Here is a 22,057-nt window from a genome sequence, read left to right as displayed (position 1 = left end):
TGCATGATTCAAGTGAGCAGAGGTTGGAGAGGGAAGACCATCTATTTCTGAGTCCACAAGCCTTTTGAAATGAGCTGAAGGTGGCTACACTGTGGGTGTCGTTCTTGGTGTGTACAACCATGGAGAGGCCCCAGATCTTTAGGTGGGAGCTTTCGGATATGTGGGTCTCCGGGAGAAGGATTGCAGTGGGTTTGTAGCAAATGTTTGATTATGTTGATTTTGGCTTTAGTAAGGCCTTCAATATTAAGTTGCAAAATGGGGATGGTTTCCCGTATGACAATGGTTGTTGCCTGCCCTAAAGAGGGCACATGTTCCAGGTCAGTGTTGGGCTGCTAACTTTGGAGTCACATTGGAGATTGTAGTGATGCCTGGATAGGCTATTGTTGCTGCTGTTGCTGTCATTTGCCTGGACTGAAGTGTATATGTATGTACTGTATATACCGTATGTATTGTATGTGTGTATATATGCATAAGTATCTGTATATATGATTTGATTGATATTATACCATGTTGGTATGTCTTGGTATGTTTTCTTTTTGTTTGTTGCTTTTGTATATATAGTTTATTATGGCAGAAAGTGACGTTTGATTAGTGGTGGTATAGAGGGTTAAGATTTGATAAGTTATTTACTTCTTCCTAATCCTTTCCGAACATTATTATGTTACTGCCTTGTGGCTATGCTATTCTGTTTGTTTATGATGATGTTTTGATTATTGCATTTTTTTATTTTTATTTTTTTAAATCTCTTCTTTACTGTTCGGAATAAAGCAAATCAGTCAATCAAAGTTAGTTTCCAGGGCTCACCGCATGGAGGTCGACAACTTGAGCCCTCACCTACAATATCATCAGCGGAGGAGAAAGACACAGACAGACAGACAGACGAGGATGATGATCTGACCTGTGTGAAGGTGCTGGTGTGCATGGTAGATGTTTGGATATGAAGTACAACATGGTCCAATAATGGCTTCGGCCCTGTGACGAAACCTATCCTCAACCTGCAAACACACACACACACACACTCTTACTTCACACTTTTCTCTAAAGTATAGATTTATTGCACAATACACCAGTATGTTTACTTTAAGCTTTCATATTGCACTAGGTTGTACTCAAATGCATGAATGTATGTAGATCAAATTTAAAAGTAAATACAGTACAAGTCAAAAGTTTGGACACATAAGAATTCATAGTTTTTTTTTCTGTATCTGGACCATTTTCTACACTGTAGAACAATACTGAAGACAATCACAACTATGAAAGAACATACGGAACATATATAGAATGATGTCATAAACAAACAAACAAAAAAGTGTGAAAAAAAAAAAACACTCCAAAAAATTGAAAACTGAATTTGAGGAGAAAATTACTTAATACTAGTGAAATTATCTTGCTGCATGGACAGATATTTTTACTTGATAAGACATCTTAGAATAAGTTGGTTGTAATCTAGAACTAGGTTTAATAACCTCAGAATTGGCGTCTTGTATTCTTCTAATAGGAAATGCTAGATTGTTTCAACTATTTTCAAGATATTTTCACTTGCTAAGAAATCATTTTTTGCAGTACACGTTTCATATTTTAGATTCTTCAAAGTAGACACCATTTGCCTTGATGATGCTTTGCACACTATTGACATTACCAAAACCAGCTTCATGAGGTAGTCACCTGGAATGCTTTTCAATTAACAGGTGTGCCAGGTCAAAAGTTAATTAGTGGAATTTCTTGCCTTCTTAATGTGTTTGAGATCAAACAGTAAATAGTAAATAATAAAAAATGCAGCAAGTAGCTCTATTCCACTACTGTAGTAATCCGTATTATGTCAAGAACCGCTCAACTAAGTAGAGAGAAACAACATCCATCATTACTTTAAGACATGAAGTGTCTTTAAAAAACAAACAAACACTGAATTAGGTGGTGTCTCCAAACCTTTGACTGGTACTGGAATTCATTTCATGATCAACTTGGTCATTATAGAATGACAACACCTTGTCAATGATTAGTTTATTATAACAGTATACATGTTCTCCTCAGCTGATGATATTGTAGGTGAGGGCTCAAGTTGTCGACCTCCATGCGGCGAGCCCTGGAAACTAATTTCAGTCCAATTATTTGAAGGCAGGCAAATGACAGCGCCAGAGACAGCAACAACAGCCTATCCAGGCACCACTATGATCTCCAATGTGACTCCAAAGTCAGCAGCCTGACACTGACCTGGAACATGTGCCCTCTTCAGAGCAGGAAACAACCGTTGTCATACGGGAAAGCATCACCATGTTGCAACTTAATATTGAAGGCCTTACTAAAGCCAAAATCAATATAACGTTTGTGTCATCAGGGCTACTGATTAACAGACAGTAGGGCTGCTCGATATTGGAAAAAAATCAATATCACGATTTTTTCAGTAAATATCGATATCGCGATTTTTAAAACGATATTTATACACCTTTTTTAAAGCCCTGATCATCAACACCTGAGTCACCGGGCCACATTTTTATAGTACAGGCCTCATAGGCTACCTGTCAACCCTTCCCGTTGTACCCTGAAACGCCTTTTACTTAAACTATTTACTGTGCAAGCGCATACTTTGCATAGGTCCTATAGCCTGCACAAGGCTCACGTTCTCCTCACTCAACATTTCCGATCACAGAGGATGGAGCCAGCGCTGGTATTACCAGTGATTACTGCGTAACGTCCACACTGGCTCGTAGCCAGCCAAGGATAAAATCTCTCTCTCACACACACACACACACACACTACAACGTAAGCTTGTGTGTTGTTAAGACACCAACATTAAACACGCACAATATAGAGACAAGTCCTTAAGAATTAACATACATGAAAATAGGCTTCTCTTCCTTCATCTTCCAAATGTGGACTCCGCTATCTTTTTGGCATGTCAGCATTGAAATACCATTTGCAGAGATATTTCACTCGCCATTAAGAAAAGTAAAAGCAACACATGATTAGGGCTACATGATTAGCAGGGGGACACCGTTTTAAGCGCACGGAATTTTAAAAACAATGTAATTACATCTGAGTCCGTCTACATCGCGCAATAAACCCGTCCTTAGCAGAACCTACTTCAAAGCATGATGCTAGCTGCAGACGCACAAGTCAAAATCAAATGAACCCAACATGCCGCGGCGGGCAACATTAATAACCAAATTGCCTTACCTTAAAACGCTGCCTTGACCACAGGATGACTCGCAATTATTCCACTTAAATCCACACGGTTTAACACATCTAACACAGCTAGCAAGCTGGATATGTGCTAATATTGTTGTGCTTGTTTTCTTCCGTAGATGCCATTTTTACATTACCCAGTCCCACATCCAAAAATATGACGTAAATATATGTTAATTGTATTATTATAACTATTAGCAAGCAAATCAAACAACATATTAAGAAATCAATATATCAAATCACCCGACACGTATGAAAACAGAAGAACTGATTTTTTACTGTTGCGGAGATATCGCGGGAGTAGAATGGATGACGTATGCAAGGCTACGGTGTGCCTTAGGGGACAGAAGGGTTCGTTTTACCTTACTGTCACGTCAATGTTATTGTTGTTTTATTGCCATTGTAGAAATATTGTACACGTCCCTTTCGACAAATGACAAAAAATCGTTTCATATCGATATTATGAATTTTGATATCGTTTGGCACCAATATCGATATCATGATAAAAATACGATATATTGCACAGCTCTAACAGACAGTACATTCAGTTCCTCTGCATCAGGCCACCTGGGACAGCTTTAGCTCACAAATATCTTTTTCACACACACAAAACCACTCACTCATCTCTCTTCTTATCTCTCATTCTGTCGCTTCCTTCCACCTTCACTATTCCCAATGTGTCCAAACCCAGTGGAACTACACGAAGGAGAAATAGTGTCTTAATAATATGACACAAACTTGATGTCCAGGCCAGTTGTCTGATCTGCAGTGAGCCGTGACCTTTACAGTACTGCTGTTTGTGTGTGTAATTTAATTAAGACAAATCAGAGATCTGCTCCAGTCTGTTCTCTCTAACTCTTGTGTAAACACACAGGAGCAGTGTGAAGATGAAGTTGAGGCTGACTAAACACCAGAGCACTCTGATGTTTAATTCATTAACTCTTTTTGTGCAGCCTTAACTTTACATCTAATTTACTATAACGTCTGAACCATGGATTATGAAACATTATGTACAGTCTCTCTCCCTCACACACACACACACTCACCCTGATGACAGGATCTTGGAAAAGGAGTCAGTCCGTATTACTCGCCCATCAACATCCATAGAGAGAAACGTAGGAGCCCATGGCTGGGGGAGGGGGAGGGGGGCGAGGCGACAAAAAACACACACACACACACACACACACACAGACTCCATCTGGCTCTTAAACAGTGGTGACGGTCTTATCTTTTCAACACTAAAGGTTATCAGCTTGTGTAGATAAACGCAATAATGTATACACATAGTTTAAACAAGCCAATAAAACAATCAGTACCTTTTGAAACTGTAGGAAGTAGTACGGGTCATCCTCGATGATAAGGAAATCATAAGTCTGTGCCAGCTGTAGAAACACAACACAACACACACACACTAAACTATTCTGGCTCTGAGCAGATTAGAAAGTTAAAACTATAATTTAAATCAGATGTTGAATCTTCTTAGAAGAGTTGTGTACAAAATCACATATTACCAAAAAATAAAATAATAATAATAATAATAATAATAATAATAATAATAACTCGACAATTAACATTACTTAACTATTCCTTTCTTCCATTTAGAGGAGAGCTAAATAAAACGTCTACACTTAAGATTGATCAATTGATCTCTCCCTCCCTCTCTCTCTCTCTCTCTCTCGTTGTCCACAGTATATTTACATGCACACAATAGTTGGATCACAATAATCTGACAACTCTGGGTCTGTGTAAACCTGTCAATCATCAGATTCTCTACAGTTAACACCAGTAAAAGTACTGCAGGAGAAAGGACATTGTTTACAATTCATACTGGTCACTGTTGCTTTTAAGCATTGAGCTGCATTCATGGGAATCATGCCAAATTATGGGTTGCACATTGAGATTATTTCTTTAGTTACCATGACGACACAAATGTTCGTCACCATGCATGTACAGTGCTTACTGCTTTCAGGACACTTTTTTTTGATGAAAGACCTACAGAAAGCATGCACTCAGTGGGATCTCTATTGGATTTCTTGAAATCAGATAACCATATAAATCTGATAAAAACAGTACAAACAAAACATTAACTTTTGTTGAATTTTTTTTTTTTATCTGGCTACAAAGCTTGATTACTAAAAGGTGTCAGAAGCCCTGTTAATGTAAGGAATAAAACACTCTGGGGCACGCTGTTAGTAGTAGGCATCCAGCAATCCTGGGGGGGATTATGGAGTTGTGCCCTGGGCATCGATCTGGGAACAGCGTCTGTTGTGACTGGAGTCCAATGCAGGAGTGACCGTCCTTGCCGCAGTGGGTGTAGATGAAGGCTGAGGCAGGTCTCTCTGCTGGTGGCAGGGCCTTCCTCTAGAGTCGTTTCTTCTCAGCTTGCTGCATCAGCTCAATTTCGAACTGCGCAAATCCCTTTTGCACTTTGTGCTTCCAGGCGTTTCTGTCTGCAGCAACTGCCTCCCAGGTGTTGGTGTTGATGCCAAGTGCCTTGAGGTCACGTTTGCAAGTGTCTTTGAAGTGCAGCTGGGGTCTTCTTGTTAGCATTTTTCCTGCTGTCAACTCTCCATAGAGGAGGTCCTTGGGGATATGGCTGTCCTTCATGCGAGTGATGCGTCCCAATCAACGCATGCGTTTCTGTTTCAGGAGGGTAAACATAGAAAGGACCCCTGCTCTCTGAAGCACTGTGCTGTTGAGTACATGGTCTCTCCAGGAGATGCCCAGGATGGTTCTCAGGCAGCGCATATGAAATGCATGGAGTCTTCTTTCCTGGCAGGAGCGCAGGGACCACGATTCGCTGCTATAAAGGAGTGTGGTCACCACACATGCTATGTAAACCTGGGCTTTGGTGTTCTCAGTCAGCTTGCTGTTTGCCCAGACTCATTTTGTCAGCTTGGACAGTGTTGCTGCAGCATTGGAAAGGCCTCCAGGGACAGGGTGTCAGAGATTGTAGAACCCAAGTACATGAACTCGTGGACTGCCTCTAGCTCGTAGTCAGTAATGGTGACAGAGGGCAGTTTGTCTACGTACTGTCCCATCAACTGCATTTTCTTTAGGCTAATGGTGAGGCCAAACACATTGCAGGCTGCGGCAAAGCGATTCAGGAGCTGCTGCAGGTCATCTTCTATGTGGGTGGTGAGTGTGGCATCATCAGTGAAGAGGAAGTCCCTGAGGAGTCTCAACTGTACTTTTGTCTTGGCACGGAGTCTGGACAGATTGAAAAGGTTACCATCAGACCTTGTGCAAAGGTAGATGCCATCTGTGGCTGTTCCAAAGGTGTGCTTCAGCAGGATGGAAAGGAAAATGCCAAACAGGGTTGGAGCAAGGACACAGCCCCGCTTGACTCCGCTGAGAATGTTGAATGGCTCGAATGTTGTGCCATTGTACATGACGTTGGTTCCCTTCATGTCCTCATGGAAAGATCTTACCAAGCTGAGCAAGGTGGGAGGACATCCAATCTTTTCCAGAATCTTGAAGAGACCATCCCTGCTCAAGAGGCTGAAAGCCTTGGTAGGATCGATACAGGCGATGTACAAGGCCTTTCTCTGCTCCTTGCACTTTTCTTGGAGTTGTCTCAGGGAGAACACCATATTGATGGTCAATCTCTCAGCTCTGAAGCCACACTGTGACTCAGGGTATACTCTTTCAGTGAGGATCTGAAGTCTGGCCAAGACGACTCTGGCAAAGAGTTTACCCACAAAGCTGAGCAGTGAGATTCTGCGATAGTTGTTGCAATCACATCTGTCACCTTTGTTTGTATAGAGAGTGACGTTTGCATCGCTCATGTCTTGGGGCACTGAGCCTTCTCTCCAACATAGGCACAGAAGTTCATGCAGCTCCTTGGTAAGTGTCTCCTTGACATACTTGAAAACTTCAGAAGGAATGCCATCGCCTCCTGGGGCTTTCCCAGAGGAATGTGCATCCAGTGCTTTCTTGACTTCTTCCAATATAGGTTCGCAGTAAAGTTTGATCATTGTAGGCAGGCTCACCACAGCATCCAAGGCTTCTGTGCTGACCAAGTTCTCTCTGGAATACAGTTCTGAAATGATGCTCCACCCAGTGGTTCATCTGCTGTTCATGATCCTTGAGAACTTCTCCGGTGGCTGACTTCAGAGGAGCTGTCTTCTGGGTGGGTCCTATTGCCTGCTTGATCCCTTCATACATGCCCCTTATACTGCAAATGTTAGCAGCAGTCTGTATGCTGGAGCAGAACTGGCACAGTGCCTTGCCGCCTGTTGGACTCTGCTTCGGAGTACCTGCAGGTTCCTCTCTGATGGCAGATTCTTGTAGGCCAAGAGGGCTTGACTCTTTTCTTCAAATCAAGGGTAGCAATTACTCTGCATTGGCCTCAAACCAGTCGGCTGACTTGACCTGCCTCTTTTCAAAGGTGAACATTGCAGTGTTGTAGATGGTATCCCTCAGGTATGACCATCTCTCACTGGCAGGGCCACTGGGTGATCCAGGGAGAGCATCCTCCAGTGCCCAGATGAACTCTTTCACTTTGTCAGGATTGCGAGTCTTCCTGGTGTCTATGCATAGCCTGTCCTCCTTCTTTGTTCTATATATTTTCCAGGGCTGGAACTTTACTTTGCAGACCACAAGAGTGGTCAGTGTTGCATTCTGCACCTTGGAAGTTACAGGTCAGTTTGACAGTGCCAAGGTCACCACATCTCGTAAGCACCAGGTTGATCTGGTGCCAATGCTTGGACCTGGGATGTCTCCAGGAGACCCTATGCTGGGGCTTGGTGTTGAAGGTGTTTGTGATGCACAGGCTGTGATGGCAGCAGAACTCCAGGAGCCACTGTCCATTTTCGTTCATCTTCCCAACCCCAAACTGACCCAGGCAAGAGGGCCAAGAGCTGTGGTTGGGACCAACCCTGGCATTGAAGTCTCCGAGGAGGAACACTGGCTCTTGCTGGGGAACTTTGCTGATAATGGAACTGAGATCATAGAATTTGTCCTTTGCTTCTGCTGAGGTGGTCAGAGTTGGTGCATAGGCACTAATAAGGCTGACCATTCCTGCTGCTGTTTGGAGCTGGATCTTGAGGATCCTTTCAGAGCTCTCTGTGGGTGGTACAATGGAGCCAAGCAGTCTGTTCCTGATGGCAAAGCCAATGCCATGCTCCCTGGTCTTTTCAGGCGATTTGTCTTACCAAAAAAAAGTAGAGTCCTTTTCCTGATGCTGCCATATGAGGAAAGTCTTGTCTCCTGAAGGTGGACAATGTCCATCTTGAGCCTGCTCAGTTTGTTGTTAATCAGGCCAGTCTTACAAGCATCGCTCACTTCCTGAAGATCTTCGGAGAGGCCAGGTGTCATGGTCCTTACATTCCAGGTGCCCAGTCTGAAAATTGGGCTGGTTTGTTTTTGCTTATTTTTGTTTGGTGCACAGTTGACAATCTGCTTGTCAGGTTTGCCCTATGCTCCATACACCCAGTGAAGCAGGCGGACTGTGGCAAGACATCACATTATTGGCTGGGGGCTGCCCAGCTTGAGGCAGGCAGTAGATGCCCAGTGAAATCCTAGGATTTCTCCCACCATTGGAAGCGACCCCTAGCACCTCACTCTACACCGATCAAGTAATAGGCTTAGAACCGGAAACGGTTGCTTCCCGTGTTGTGTTGACGCTGTTAAGCGATGCTGGAGTCTCTCCAGGACACAAGCCTAGGCATATTGTATGGAGAACCCACTGTTGCCCATGCAGTACGTCCCCCCTCTTTACACCACAAATGTGATCCAAGGGAAAGGCAGTCGCCGATACAGCTTGGCAATGGCGTCATCACAGGAGTTGCCAGAGTGTAGCTGAAAACAGCTGCAAGCCAACTTAGGAGCTCCAGCTCCGGACTTTTTCCTCAAGGTTGACTCCCAAAGCCTTTCCTGGGTATGCTGCAAGACAGTGGATGTTTGAGATCAAAGTTTTCCTTCTCCTAGGTGGACTGCCTTCCCAGGCTTCCACCTACCCGAAGCAACTGGTTTTTGAGGCGCCAGAGACCCGCCTTTGCCCCTTCTCCTGTCAATGAAAGCAGGTCTGCCGGGCTTAGAGGCTAAGCCACACAAGCAGGCTAGGAGTTGGACTTGGTTGTCAGAGGCTATTTGAGTCGCATGCCGAATGGGAGCACTTTTTAGACAATGGGAGCTTATCCCCGCTACCACCCCCAGCTATGACAACCTTGGTTGGACAACATGCTGTTATAGGAATGTAATCAATGATGGAGTAGAAGAGTGACAGTTACCACCCTGAAGTTGATCATTTCCCTGTAGCAGCACATCCTAAAGTGTTCTGCTACTCTATCCCAAAGAAATATGGAGCAATTACAATTTTTATTTGTTAATGAATGGCATGTCATAATTTGTAAACATTTCCAGTTACACGTGACATCAGCGAACATCCATTAAGCAAGTTTGCTCATGTGATCACTTATAGTATCAGCCAAAAATTTGGACACACCTCATTAATAGTTTTGGGTTTTTTTTGGTATTTTGACTATTTTCTGCATTGTAGAATATAATGTAATCTTATAAACATTCTTTCCCTCACCAGCATCTTTTTTTCCCTCTCTCGACATTAAAAAGACAAAAAAGAAATATCGCTTGCCAACAAGTTACTGAAAAACCACAAAACCCTCCTTTGTGAAAACTTTCCCTGTGTCAGAAAACTTTAAAGTTACAGCTTTACCTCTGACTGTTACAAAGCACTCACACTAGAGACTCCTTCCAAAAATGCAAAATAAACATTTCCTCCTAAAAACTTCACCAGTAAACAATTACACACATTTTGGAATATGTTTATGTGAAGCATGAGCTACTATCCAAACTACTGTTAAGAATTTGTGACAGCAGGACCTCGTAGACTTTCCGTTTCCTCTCAGCAGTCATGGAGGCACCTGTGGGATTTGCTCCATTAGGGATGGTGTAGAGGATTCGGGGGACTCTGCTGCCGGGTTTCTGTGCATCTGCAGGATCCCATCTGGACAAAATGTCTCTCAGAGCCTCTGGGATCATTCCATACTGATCACTGGGCACGTTTATGATGTTACATCCCAGAGGCTGGATCTGCGGTGTGGATTAAAGGGTAAAAGTGTGTTCTGACCTTTACTGAAAACATTATGAGAAAGTTAAACAGAGGAAAGAGTGTTACCGTTGCCAGAGTTCCTGAGTATGTCGGCGCATCAAGAAGGACATTATCACCAGGATTGATGAGCATCTCAAAGACCTTTAATGAAGGCAGGCAGGAGAGTGTTAACCTTTTCAGTTGCCTGTGTTTAAGTCAATATGATTCTAATAGCAAAGTGTATCATCCGTAGAACTTATTCATTTGGATTAAGATCAGCTTTGGCAGCTGTGACATTAATGATGTATTCCACACTGTTGAAGATCAGGCCAGTATGAGCAGAGAGATAGCAGGGTGATTTAATGTAAATGGGACAGATTGAGTACTTTGCAGAGTCCATCCTGACTGCCAGTGGTGACACACAGCTCCATCTGTCCTCTCTCTGGGCTGCAGGCTGCTGTGGGAGGATTGTGCAGGCTCTTCTGCAGTTCCTTCATCCACGAGACCAGCTCTGGAATGCTGAAGTTACAAAGCCAAATAAACACACAGCAAAATTTTACTCACTTATGCAGTCCAACCTGAGGCATTGCCTTTATAATATTTCTATAATCTGTGTAAAAAAGGAGCGACATTTGCATATTTGTTCAAGTTTTTTTTTTGCTAAACTACCCATTTAAATTGAAAGCAACTTTTCATTTCGTTTATGACTTCCAGTACCAGTCAAAAGTTTGGACACACCTTCAAATTCAATGTTTTTTTTCTTTTATTTTTTTTAATTAATGACACTTAACATCTGAAAGTAATGATGGACTCATTTCTCTTTACTTTGTTGACAGGGTTTCTGCAGGCTTGAACAAGTTCAATTTAAGACTTTTTAAGACCTTTTTAAGACCATAACAGGTTAAATTTAAGACTTATGCTGCACAAAAAAAATAAAGAAAATTGGGAGAGCCTGAATTACTTTCAAAATAACAAAATTTATCATTCACCAATGAACTCATTACATCCCTAGGGTGCGCTCTTGCATTAATGAGGAACTAAGGCTACGTTTACATTAGACCGTATCTGTCTCGTTTTCTTCGCGGATGCACTGTCCGTTTACATTAAACCACCTGGAAAAGCCAGGAAACGGGAATCCGCCAGCGTCCACGTATTCAATCTAGATCGTATCTGGTCCGGTGCTGTGTAAACATTGAGATACGCGAATACGCTGTGCTGAGCTCTAGCTGGCGTCCTCATTGGACAATGTCACTGTGACATCCACCTTCCTGATTCGCTGGTGTTGGTCATGTGACGTGACTGCTGAAAAATGGCACGGACTTCCGCCTTGTATCACCTTTCATTAAAGAGTATAAAAGTATGAAAATACTGCAAATACTGATGCAAATACTGCCCATTGTGTAGTTATGACTGTCTTTAGGCTTGCCATCCTTCCACTTGCAAGTAGTAAGTGATATGCACTGGGATCACACACACAGTGGCTCAGTCCCGAATCGTGGCTTGTGCACTTCACTCGCGCGCTGTGTGAGCTGCGCAGGGCCGGAGTGCGCACCCTCCAGAGGGCACTCGCTGTTCAGGGCGGAGTGATTTGGAGCGCAGGATGCCTGCGGAGCCGAGCGTATCCGTGTATTGGTGTTGCTGTGTGCACGGCTAACGGTTTTAGTGTAAACGCGAATCGTTTTAAGAACATTAATCTGATGATCCGCTGATTCGACGTAATGTAAACGTAGCCTAAGTTGCAGTGGAGCCAAAGACATCCTGCAAATCACTTGATGAGGCATTCGATTCTGTATCGTGTGTTGTAACGTTACAGTTCGCACGGAGTTAGCTGATACACCGTCTCGAGATGTGCTTGGACCTGACAATGGTGAACAAAATTGAGTGATGGCATGCGATTGCTGCAGACTTTTATGGGCAGCCTGGTGCTTCTCCGCTTTCGCGTGCGATTCCGGTGCCTTTACACCCAGGGTGCTGAGTTTGAGTGTTCTTTTGCACAATGTGCAGTACGCCTCAAACGGATTGTTTGGTACACGTTTTAACCAGTCTACGAAATCATTGCGTTCAAGCCAGCAGTCGTTAAACTTGCATTTGCCCATTTTGCTACAAACCGTGACAATCTCCCTCGCTTCTTTTAGGCTCTACTGTCTAAATGCGTGCGTACCATGCCCTGTGCATCACCATGCCAACCGGGCTAGACGCCGGATTCCACGGTGTCTCATTTGTAGTTTGCAGCGTAGCCTACTGATACTAAGTAGGCCTAGCCTATATGACTAATTATGAATATCACATTTAAAAAAAAAAGCGAATGGGGTAAATGAACATAAGGATTTAAGACTTCACAAAATTACATTTAAGACCTACAATGCAAAATATGCTCGTATTTTAGACTTTTTAAGGCCTTAAATTAGGATTATCAAATTTTAGACTTTAAGACTCTGCGGAAACCCTGGTTGAGCAGTTGTTGACATAATATGGATTATGACCGTTGGGAAACAGGGCTATTTACTGTCTCATTCATCTCATTATCTCTAGCCACTTTATCCTGTTCTACAGGGTCGCAGGCAAGCTGGAGCCTATCCCAGCTGACTACGGGTGAAAGGCGGGGTACACCCTGGACAAGTCGCTAGGTCATCACAGGGCTGACACATAGGCCCTGTCCACACGGCAACGGATTCAGGTGACTCCGATACAATTGCTTATCGTTTAGGCCTGGCGTCCACACGGCACCGGCGTTTTGGGTGCCCAAAACGCAATCTTTTTGAGAACGGGTTCCAGAGTGGAAAGATCTGGCAACGTTGCCGTTGTGAAATCGTCTGGATGAGTAGAACGGATTTGTTTATGATGACATCACAACCACATGACTGTGAGTGCTTCACGCCTGGTAGAAGTGTAACGAATATCACCAGGATATCACCAGGAAAAAGCCTTACAGAGCACTAGTGAGAGTGAAACATGAGCTTGGATGATATTATTATTATTATTATTATGTTCAGTGTTAGTTCACAGTAGTAATGCAAGAAGCAGAATAGTGACAGTAATAGTGAAGCAAAAACATGCAATTGTACAAACACTGCAGCTCTACAGCAAAATATTCATTTATGAAATGGTCTGATTCTTAACACCAGTAGTGCCAATGATCTTCTCATTGCGATGCGAGTTGTCAACAAATCCTATAACTTGGTTCATGAAACGCGCTTACAAAATATTTTCAGTGAATATTTATTGTGTAATGGTGCAAAGTGAGAGAGAGAGAGAGAGAGAGAGAGAGACTCTGCCCTTAGGGCAGAGTCAATCCCGCCAGCAAAAATAGGGGAAAAAAGGAGCGATCTCACCTCTTCAGATGATGGTTTTAGTCCTACAGTACATTCCTCAAAAAGGGCATAGAGGAGCAAATTAATCTATCAACGTGTAGTATTCAATTTATTCCGGACCATTAAAGACGCCGCCTTCCGCGTAGAATCATACGTCATTCTCGCCGCCACATTGGATAGGTCAAAGCGGAGAATAAAGATTCATGCGCTGCCTTTAACTGTACCAACAGGGTTTACCGTCCAAACGAGATCACATGGGATTACCTTTCACAGGTGAGAAACAACAAATTAATCTATCAACGTGTAGTATTTAATTTATTCCGGACCATTAAAGACGCCGCCTTCTGCGTAGAATCATACGTCATCCTCGCCGCCATATTGGAAAGGTCAAAGCGGAGAATAAAGATTAGCTGCGTTTAACTGTACCAACAGGTTTGCCGTCCAAACGAGATCACATGGGATTACCTTTCACAGGTGAGACTGGAAAAATACTTTTCATTGTATTTGGTCATTATAATGTAATTTTCCGAACAGATTTTCCTGACTTTGTGGCTAATATGAAGTCTCGCGCATAATAGTTTATGCGCATGCGTCCTTACTTCTTCTATTGTTCTGGTGTCTCCGAAGGGACCGTCTTACAGCGCCCCTAGAGGTGTGGCATGTGTATTGCATCGTTTTCAGCAAGCGTTGCGTTGCCATATGGACCTGATATTTTACTGATCGTTGCCCATTTGGACGCGATATATTTTTAAATAACATCTCGTTGCCATTGTCGTGTGGATGTAGCCATAGACAGACAACCATTCACACTCACATTCACACCTACGGTCAATTTAGAGTCACCAGTTAACCTAATCTGCATGTCTTTGGACTGTGGGGGAAACCGGAGCACCCGGAGGAAACCCACGCGGACACGGGGAGAACATGCAAACTCCGCACAGAAAGGCCCTCGCCGGCCACGGGGCTCGAACCCGGACCTTCTTGCTGTGAGGCGACAGTGCTAACCACTACACCACTGTGCCACCCGGCTATTTACTGTATTTTTATTATTTACTATTTGATTTCAAATCCATTAAGACGGCAAGAAATTGCATTAATTAACTTTTGGTGAGGCACACCTGTTAATTGAAAAGCATTCCAGGTGACTACCTCATGAAATCTGGCTAATAGTGTGCAAAGCATTATCAAGGTAAATAGTGGCTACTATGAAGAATCTGAATATATGAAATATATTGGTTTTAACACTTTTTTGTTTACCACATTATTTCATATATGTTCCATATGTTATTTCATAGTTTTGATGCCTTCAGTATTGTTCTACAGTGTAGAAAATAGTCCAGATACAGAAAAAAAAACCTGTAAATGCTTAGATGTGTCCAAACTTTTGACTTGTACTGCATTTACTTTTAAATTTGATCTACATACATTCATGCATTTGAGTACAACCTAGTGTACTGCAGACGAGAGCATTCTTTGCGGTATTGTGACTAATCCTGACTAAGTGCATATGAATGTGCACTAACTATCTATGTAAATGTTTGTTTACATCATCTGCTCTGTGGCTAGAAACAAGTGTTTCAAGAAGAACGGGAACAGAGCTTATGCATGAGCACCTTTCCAAAGTAGTTATATTATAGCTCTACTAGAAAATATTCAAAATACAGAAAAACCTATGAATAAGTAGATGTGTCCAAACTTTTCACTGGTACTACTTCATTTTAAAACTAATTTTTTTTTCTGATTAAATATAAAAAATAAATAAATAAAGTTTGCTCAAAGTCTGTCAATTTCCAACCGGCTTTTACTGAAATTGCTCTTTCTCTGTAACTGACTCTCAAATGGGCGTTCAGTGGTCATATAGCACACTGTATAAACACACATACACTATATTGTTCAGTCTTTGAGAAAATGTTTCATCTGGCACCATTTCATCTGTCGAGCCATCCAGCAGATGATTTCCCTTTTCGACAAGGTGCAAGGTCGATGCTCTTTAAGACCCGAAGGAGAGCTTAACTCTACAAAGAACCCCTGAAGAAGAATGTTTTTTGTTAGAATGTTCCCCATGTGGTGAGCATATGTACAGTGGTGCTTGAAAGTTTGTGAACCCTTTAGAATTTTCAATATTTCTGCATAAATATGACCTAAAACATCATCAGATTTTCACACAAGTCCTAAAAGTAGATAAAGAGAACCCAGTTAAACAAATGAGACAAAAATATTATACTTGGTCATTTATTTATTGAGGAAAATTATCCAATATTACATATCTGTGAGTGGCAAAAGTATGTGAACCTTTGCTTTCAGTATCTGGTGTGACCCCCTTGTGCAGCAATAACTGCAACTAAACGTTTCCGGTAACTGATGATCAGTCCTGCACACCGGCTTGGAGGAATTTTAGCCCATTCCTCCGTACAGAACAGCTTCAACTCTGGGATGCTGGTGGGTTTCCTCACATGAACTGCTCGCTTCAGGTCCTCCCACAACATTTCCATTGGATTAAGGTCAGGACTTTGACTTGGCCATTCCAAAACATTAACTTTATCCCTCTTTAACCATTCTTTGGTAGAACGACTTCTGTGCTTAGGGTCGTTGTCTTGCTGCATGATCCACCTTCTCTTGAGATTCACTTCATGGACAGATGTTATGACATTTTCCTTTAGAATTCGCTGGTATAATTCAGAATTCATTGTTCCATCAACGATGGCAAGCCGTCCTGGCCCAGATGCAATAAAACAGGCCCAAACCATGATACTGCTACCACCATGTTTCACAGATGGGATAAGGTTCTGATGCTGGAATGCAGTGCTTTCCTTTCTCCAAACATAAGGCTTCTCGTTTAAACCAAAAAGTTCTATTTCGGTCCCATCCGTCCACAAAACATTTTTCCAATAACCTTCTGGCTTGTCCACGTGATCTTTTGCAAACTGCAGACAAGCAGCAATGTTCTTTTTGGAGAGCAGTGGCTTTCCCCTTGCAACCCTGCCATGTGCACCATTGTTGTTCAGTGTTCTCCTGATGGTGGACTCATGAACCTTAACATTAGCCAATGTGAGAGAGGCCTTCAGTTGCTTAGAAGTTACCCTGGGGTCTTTTGTGACCTCACCAACTATTACACGCCTTGCTCTTGGAGTGATCTTTGCTGGTCGACCACTCCTGGGGAGGGTAACAATGGTCTTGTATTTCCTCCATTTGTACACAATCTGTCTGACTGTAGATTGGTGGAGTCCAAACTCTTTAGAGATGGTTTTGTAACCTTTTCCAACCTGATGAGCATCAACAATGCTTTTTCTGAGATCCTCAAAAATCTCCTTTGTTCGTGCCATGATACACTTCCACAAACGTGTTGTGAAGATCAGACTTTGATAGATCCCTGTTCTTTAAATAAAACAGGGTGCCCACTCACACCTGATTGTCATCCCATTGATTGAAAACACCTGACTCTAATTTCACCTTCAAATTAACTGCTAATCCTAGAGGTTCACATACTTTTGCCACTCACAGATATGTAATATTGGATCATTTTCCTCAATAAATAAATGACCAAGTACAATATTTTTGTCTCATTTGTTTAACTGTGTTCTCTTTATCTACTTTTAGGACTTGTGTGAAAATCTGATGATGTTTTAGGTCATATTTATGCAGAAATAGAGAAAATTCTAAAGGGTTCACAAACTTTCAAGCACCACTGTAGTTAACAGGGAGCCATTTAGAATTCCGTGTAATTGTGCTCATATGAGGATTCCTGTGTGAATACCACTTAATTCTGGACGTTATGTGGATTTGTGGTCGCATGTAAGATTTACAGCTAAATATCCAGGGATGCAAGCATTACTGTGGATAATTAAATTAATTCAAATAATTAAATTAATTCAAATATGAAGAAAAATGTCAAGATAAAATAATTATGCTACCACCTGATATTTTTGCGATGAGTGTCACGCTACTGCTGATGTTCAGTTCGTCTGTTGCAGTATAATGTTATAGCCTCATTAACATTTGAACGCATTTGAATACCAAACCTTTTCCATCATTTCATTTTAAAAGAATTTGACAGCCCAGTTGTCCACCAGTGTGTTAGAGAGATGAAATAAATGATCAGGCAGATTTACCCAGCTGAGGCAGAATACTGCAAAGCCCTCTTCATCATGGTCTCATCAAACATGATGGTTTCTCCATTCTTCATTTGAATAGTGGCAGAGTGGAAGGGGAAGGTGCTGGGGTTCGGGGCTCCACCAGCGAGAGAGATCAGGCTGGGGGGAGAGCGCAGTTGCAGCTCCGCTGGACAGATCAGATACAGCCATGAATGAAAGGGCAAGTCTTCCTGTTCAATCTCTTTTAGTTTTCCTTCAGAGTGGTACTTTAAAGATGCAACAGTTGATTATTTTTATTCCTTACTTGTACAAATAACCTGGAAAATATTTATAACACGAACGAACAAACAACACACACACACACACACACACACACACACACACACACACACACACACACACACACACACACACCCAATGCATTAAAGCTGTGGCCTCAGCACAAGTGCATTAAGTTGCTTAAAGCCTCACTCACAACCCGCCATAAGTGTTTTGGACACACACGGGTCGCAGGGTTTGGTAGCTCGCAGCCATGCCGCAGGGTCACGGTGAACACGGGAAGGTTTGGGGGAGGAGTACGGGCAAAGTACTTGTCAAGTACAGGTTGCATGCCTGACTTCCTCGAGGCATGGGAAAAATTGCGCCGTTAGCCCATGGAAAGCGCATGTCTGATGCACATGATCAGTGCGTGTTCAGTGAGTGTGGAATGCGTGTGACTTGCATTTTACCAGTTTCCTGCGCTACTAGTACAGGCAGCACTTGTGAAGCATGTGTGACACATGTGATGAGTACGTTACAATCACTCATAACTTGCGTGTGATGCAAGCCAGGAGTGGGTATAAAACCAGCATTCTGCATCTGTCTTTTGACTGAAGAACATTGGATATTCTGTGGGAAAATTTAAAAAATTTTCAGTTTAGAAAATGGGACCCAAAAAGAAGCAAGCAAAAGTGAAGTAACCCAGCCTGAAGCAGAGGGGGAGAAGGAGGAAAAATTTGATGATGATAGTAGCAGCACCGGTGAGCCCTGCACGGACAGGGAGGAGTATGCCTTCAAGCCGGCAGAAGGCACAGCACCCTGCCAGAGCGATTTTCACAGGTAAATACACATGCTTTAAACATTCATTTCAGTATCTATATGCTTATGTAATTAATATTATATGCGCTAATTTTCATGTATGTTTCAGCTAACGACGCCCAGAAGTGAGGACACTGCAATCCCATCATTGCTGTCAGGCCATTGTGCCATGCTCAGTGATAAGGACAAGGACATCCCGGCACCCCGTCCCACCACTCAGCAGGAGTAGGAGCAGGACAGAAGCTCGGAGTCAGAGTGTGTTTCAGTGCTCAAACTGTTGGGTTATGTAGTTGGGATTTTTTTACAATGTAATAAAATGCGTTATTCCCTTGTACTCATGTTTTAATTATTCGATGTTTGCATGGTAAATTAACATACTCAAATAAAAACAGCAAATGAGGTGGTCTTCTTCCCTTCTACAATGCTACACGCTACATGATCAGTTCCTCCCCCAATATATATACCTGGAGTCTTGCCCCTCGTGTCGCATGCGGGTTGTGTGCGCGCCATACATGGGGTAGAAAGTGAGATGTACTTCTGTCTTGCGGGCTGCACAAATAGCAAGTGTGGAATACTTGTGTAGTACTTCTGAGGCACGTCACTTGTACAATGACCGTGCGTCACTCGTGCGTCTTACTGTCATCGCAAAAAGCCCCTACTAGCCGCGCTGTTGACTTGGTTCAGGCGTACAAAAGTAGTACGGGTCCTGTACGTAGTGTATGCGTTCTTGATTTGTCGCAAGACCCATAGAAGTTGCATGTGCAGGACCAAAAGTTTCCACGGCCAGTCTGCAACCTTCTACGGCGCTGAATATACGCAAGTCTCAAGCACGGTTTTGCCAAATTTTTTTTACCGTAGACCGCTCGTAGGAGCACGTACGGCGGGTTGTGAGGCTTTAGAAAACCCGTTTGAAAAAACGCCTTCTGGTCTGGGATGCTCGTTTGTGTTTGGATGCACCTCATATCACTTATTCTATAGACACTACTCTATGGGCCACCATGGGTCCTGGGGGTGAAGCTTCAAGAACATGGGTGGGAAACATTCTAATCTTGAACCCACCTCACTGTTAGAAATGAAGGCGATGATCAAACTGTCAAAAAACAAAACAAAACAAAAAAACCACTCAAGCCTAACCACTTAAACTTCTGGAGGACTTTTTGTGACATATCTTTAATTATATGTGTCAATCAATCATTGAATAAATAAATATAAAGTTCAATAAATACATCAATAATTAAATACATCAATAAATCTGTCAATGTATTATGAAACATTTCAATTTATATTTCATGATTTACTGCACGGGCGATTGCTCTAAGACAACGAGGGAGGCTCAGCCTCCTCTAAAAATGATGAACATCCTGTAGGATGAATTGCGCTAGGCTTATGTTATAGCCGACCTTATAACATTGCTATTTCAGATCCAGAATCATAGAAATATATGTGCTCAACCCAACTACAGTGCGAAATCATTCCCTTATAACTTTCCCGAGTTCGCCTAATGTGTGCGTGAGTTTTTCCCCCTCGTGACAGCACGATGCAGCGCAGCCTCAGTGGATTGGGAGCTATGTGCTTGTCAATCTCAAAATGCAAGATGATTATTGGACATGTACTGTGAAAACGCCCGCCCACGGAGTCTCACGGACTCCCAGCCTCAATGGACTTCAACGGCATTTGGGAGCTCTGTGCTTTTCAATCTCAAAATGCAAGATGGTTATTGGACAAATACTGCGAAAATGCCCGCCCACGGACTCTGAGCCTCACATGGGAGGGACATGGCAGTTTCCGCGAGGAGACTGGTGATTGGTGAAAGTGGCCGGATATTTTCTTTGATTGACAGCTCATTTCAACTATAGACAGACAGTGGACAGTGTTGCCAGATTGGGCGATTTCCCGCCCAATTGGGCGGTTTTAAGTGCATTTTGACGAGTTTTGAACATATTTTGGGCTGGATAACGTCAGCAGTATCTGGCAACATCAGTTCAGTCCCATGCGGATTCGCAAGTGCTGTGGTGTATTGTAAGAGATCAGCTTACATTTCGATTTCATTCATTACATACGGTTTCTACCAGCTTTTTTAGTTTGTATATATTTTCATTGTAAATAAAGTGTAAATATAGTGTTGTCAAGTTTGCTATCTTAGTTCCAGAAATTTTGTTTGAGTGACTGAACTTGAACTTGAGGGGGCTAGTCAGCTAGCAAGAAAGCTGCGCACGGATGCCAAGCATTGTGGGTGGTAGAAATGGGCACTGGACTTGCTTGAAGATTCTTGAAAACGTTTTCAGGCATCTTCAAGCAAGTCCAGTTGCCCATTTCTACCACCCACAGTTTACTATGACCTGGATGATTTTGGCCAAGCCATTTGCCAGTCTTCCTTTCGAGGAAAAAATTAAAATTAAAGAGCAGGGTAGACCAACGCCTCAAATTGACTTGGTGAAAAAGGTAGGGAATAATACTCGTTCCTTTCAGCTCTCCTGGTACGAGAAAGTGAATTGGCTAACAGCAAGTGACCCACATCAACAGCAGTAAATAGGCTACTTTAGTAATATGTCATGGATGGACCAAAAATATAGACTATTTAAAATGTTTATGCTGAGTATATTATATTGGAATATATGTTTTTCTGGATATTAATTAAACACCGCTACAATTTGGAAAACATTTTTAAACAAAAACACAGCCGAGGTAAATTTTTAAACAACATGCCACAATTTTAAAATATAAAATGTTACCCCCCCCAACACCACCATCATGTATATTGGACAGTAGGCTAATGGGCCAAAAGAACCTGTTATTTCACAGTTTGTGACCCTGCCAACAATCAGCCAGATCAGAAGCAAGAGTATGGGCAAAATTGATGTTTTTTCTTTTAAAATCTGGAAATATCGTAACCGACCAGCCTCCCCTGTTTGAAAGACTACCAGCCGCTACTGATTTACTGGCATATTTAATGAAGGATATATTGAAAGATTTTTGAAGGATAAATTGAAGACTAGATTGAAAGATAGACAGATTGATTGAAGGATTCTAATATGCAAATTAGGGCTGTTCTGATTGGTCTGTAAAAGTGTAGTGGTGTGGCCAAACTGTGGACCGGCAATCACAGACAAAATGAAGAGAATTGCTGATACATTACATGTCTGTGAAGATTCTCAGTCATCCAGGTCATAGTAAACTGTGGGTGGTAAAAGAGAGCAACTGGACTTGCTTGAAGATTCTTGAAGATGTTTCACCTCTCATCCGAAAGCTTCTTCAGTTCTGTCTGACTAAGCCCATGTTTACATTAGACCGTATCAGCGGATCATCAGATTAACGTTTTTAAAACGATTAGTGTGCACACAGCA

General features: G+C 42.5%; 1 protein-coding gene across 4 annotated transcripts in view; it reads right to left on the bottom strand.

Moving 5' to 3' along the window:
* Nucleotides 1-22,057, bottom strand: part of aadat (aminoadipate aminotransferase) — a 64,465-nt gene that overhangs the window by 24,011 nt on the left and 18,397 nt on the right. For all 4 annotated transcript variants that reach the window (XR_009656494.1, XM_060939816.1, XM_060940013.1 and 1 more), the window contains exons 3-9: nucleotides 17,655-17,823; nucleotides 10,621-10,753; nucleotides 10,322-10,396; nucleotides 10,027-10,236; nucleotides 4,500-4,565; nucleotides 4,230-4,312; nucleotides 899-995 (exon numbers count right to left, since the gene is read on the bottom strand). Coding sequence is in view for 3 of the 4 variants with exons in the window: in XM_060939816.1 (XP_060795799.1) it covers nucleotides 899-995; nucleotides 4,230-4,312; nucleotides 4,500-4,565; nucleotides 10,027-10,236; nucleotides 10,322-10,396; nucleotides 10,621-10,753; nucleotides 17,655-17,823 (833 nt within the window). In the remaining variant the exon portion in view is untranslated. The remainder of the gene's footprint in view (nucleotides 1-898; nucleotides 996-4,229; nucleotides 4,313-4,499; nucleotides 4,566-10,026; nucleotides 10,237-10,321; nucleotides 10,397-10,620; nucleotides 10,754-17,654; nucleotides 17,824-22,057) is intronic.

Source organism: Neoarius graeffei, chromosome 1 (genome assembly GCF_027579695.1).
Source record: "Neoarius graeffei isolate fNeoGra1 chromosome 1, fNeoGra1.pri, whole genome shotgun sequence".
Lineage (NCBI taxonomy): Eukaryota > Metazoa > Chordata > Actinopteri > Siluriformes > Ariidae > Neoarius > Neoarius graeffei.
The sequence above is the reverse complement of the archived record's forward strand: the minus strand, read 5'-3'. Positions and strand labels throughout refer to the sequence as shown.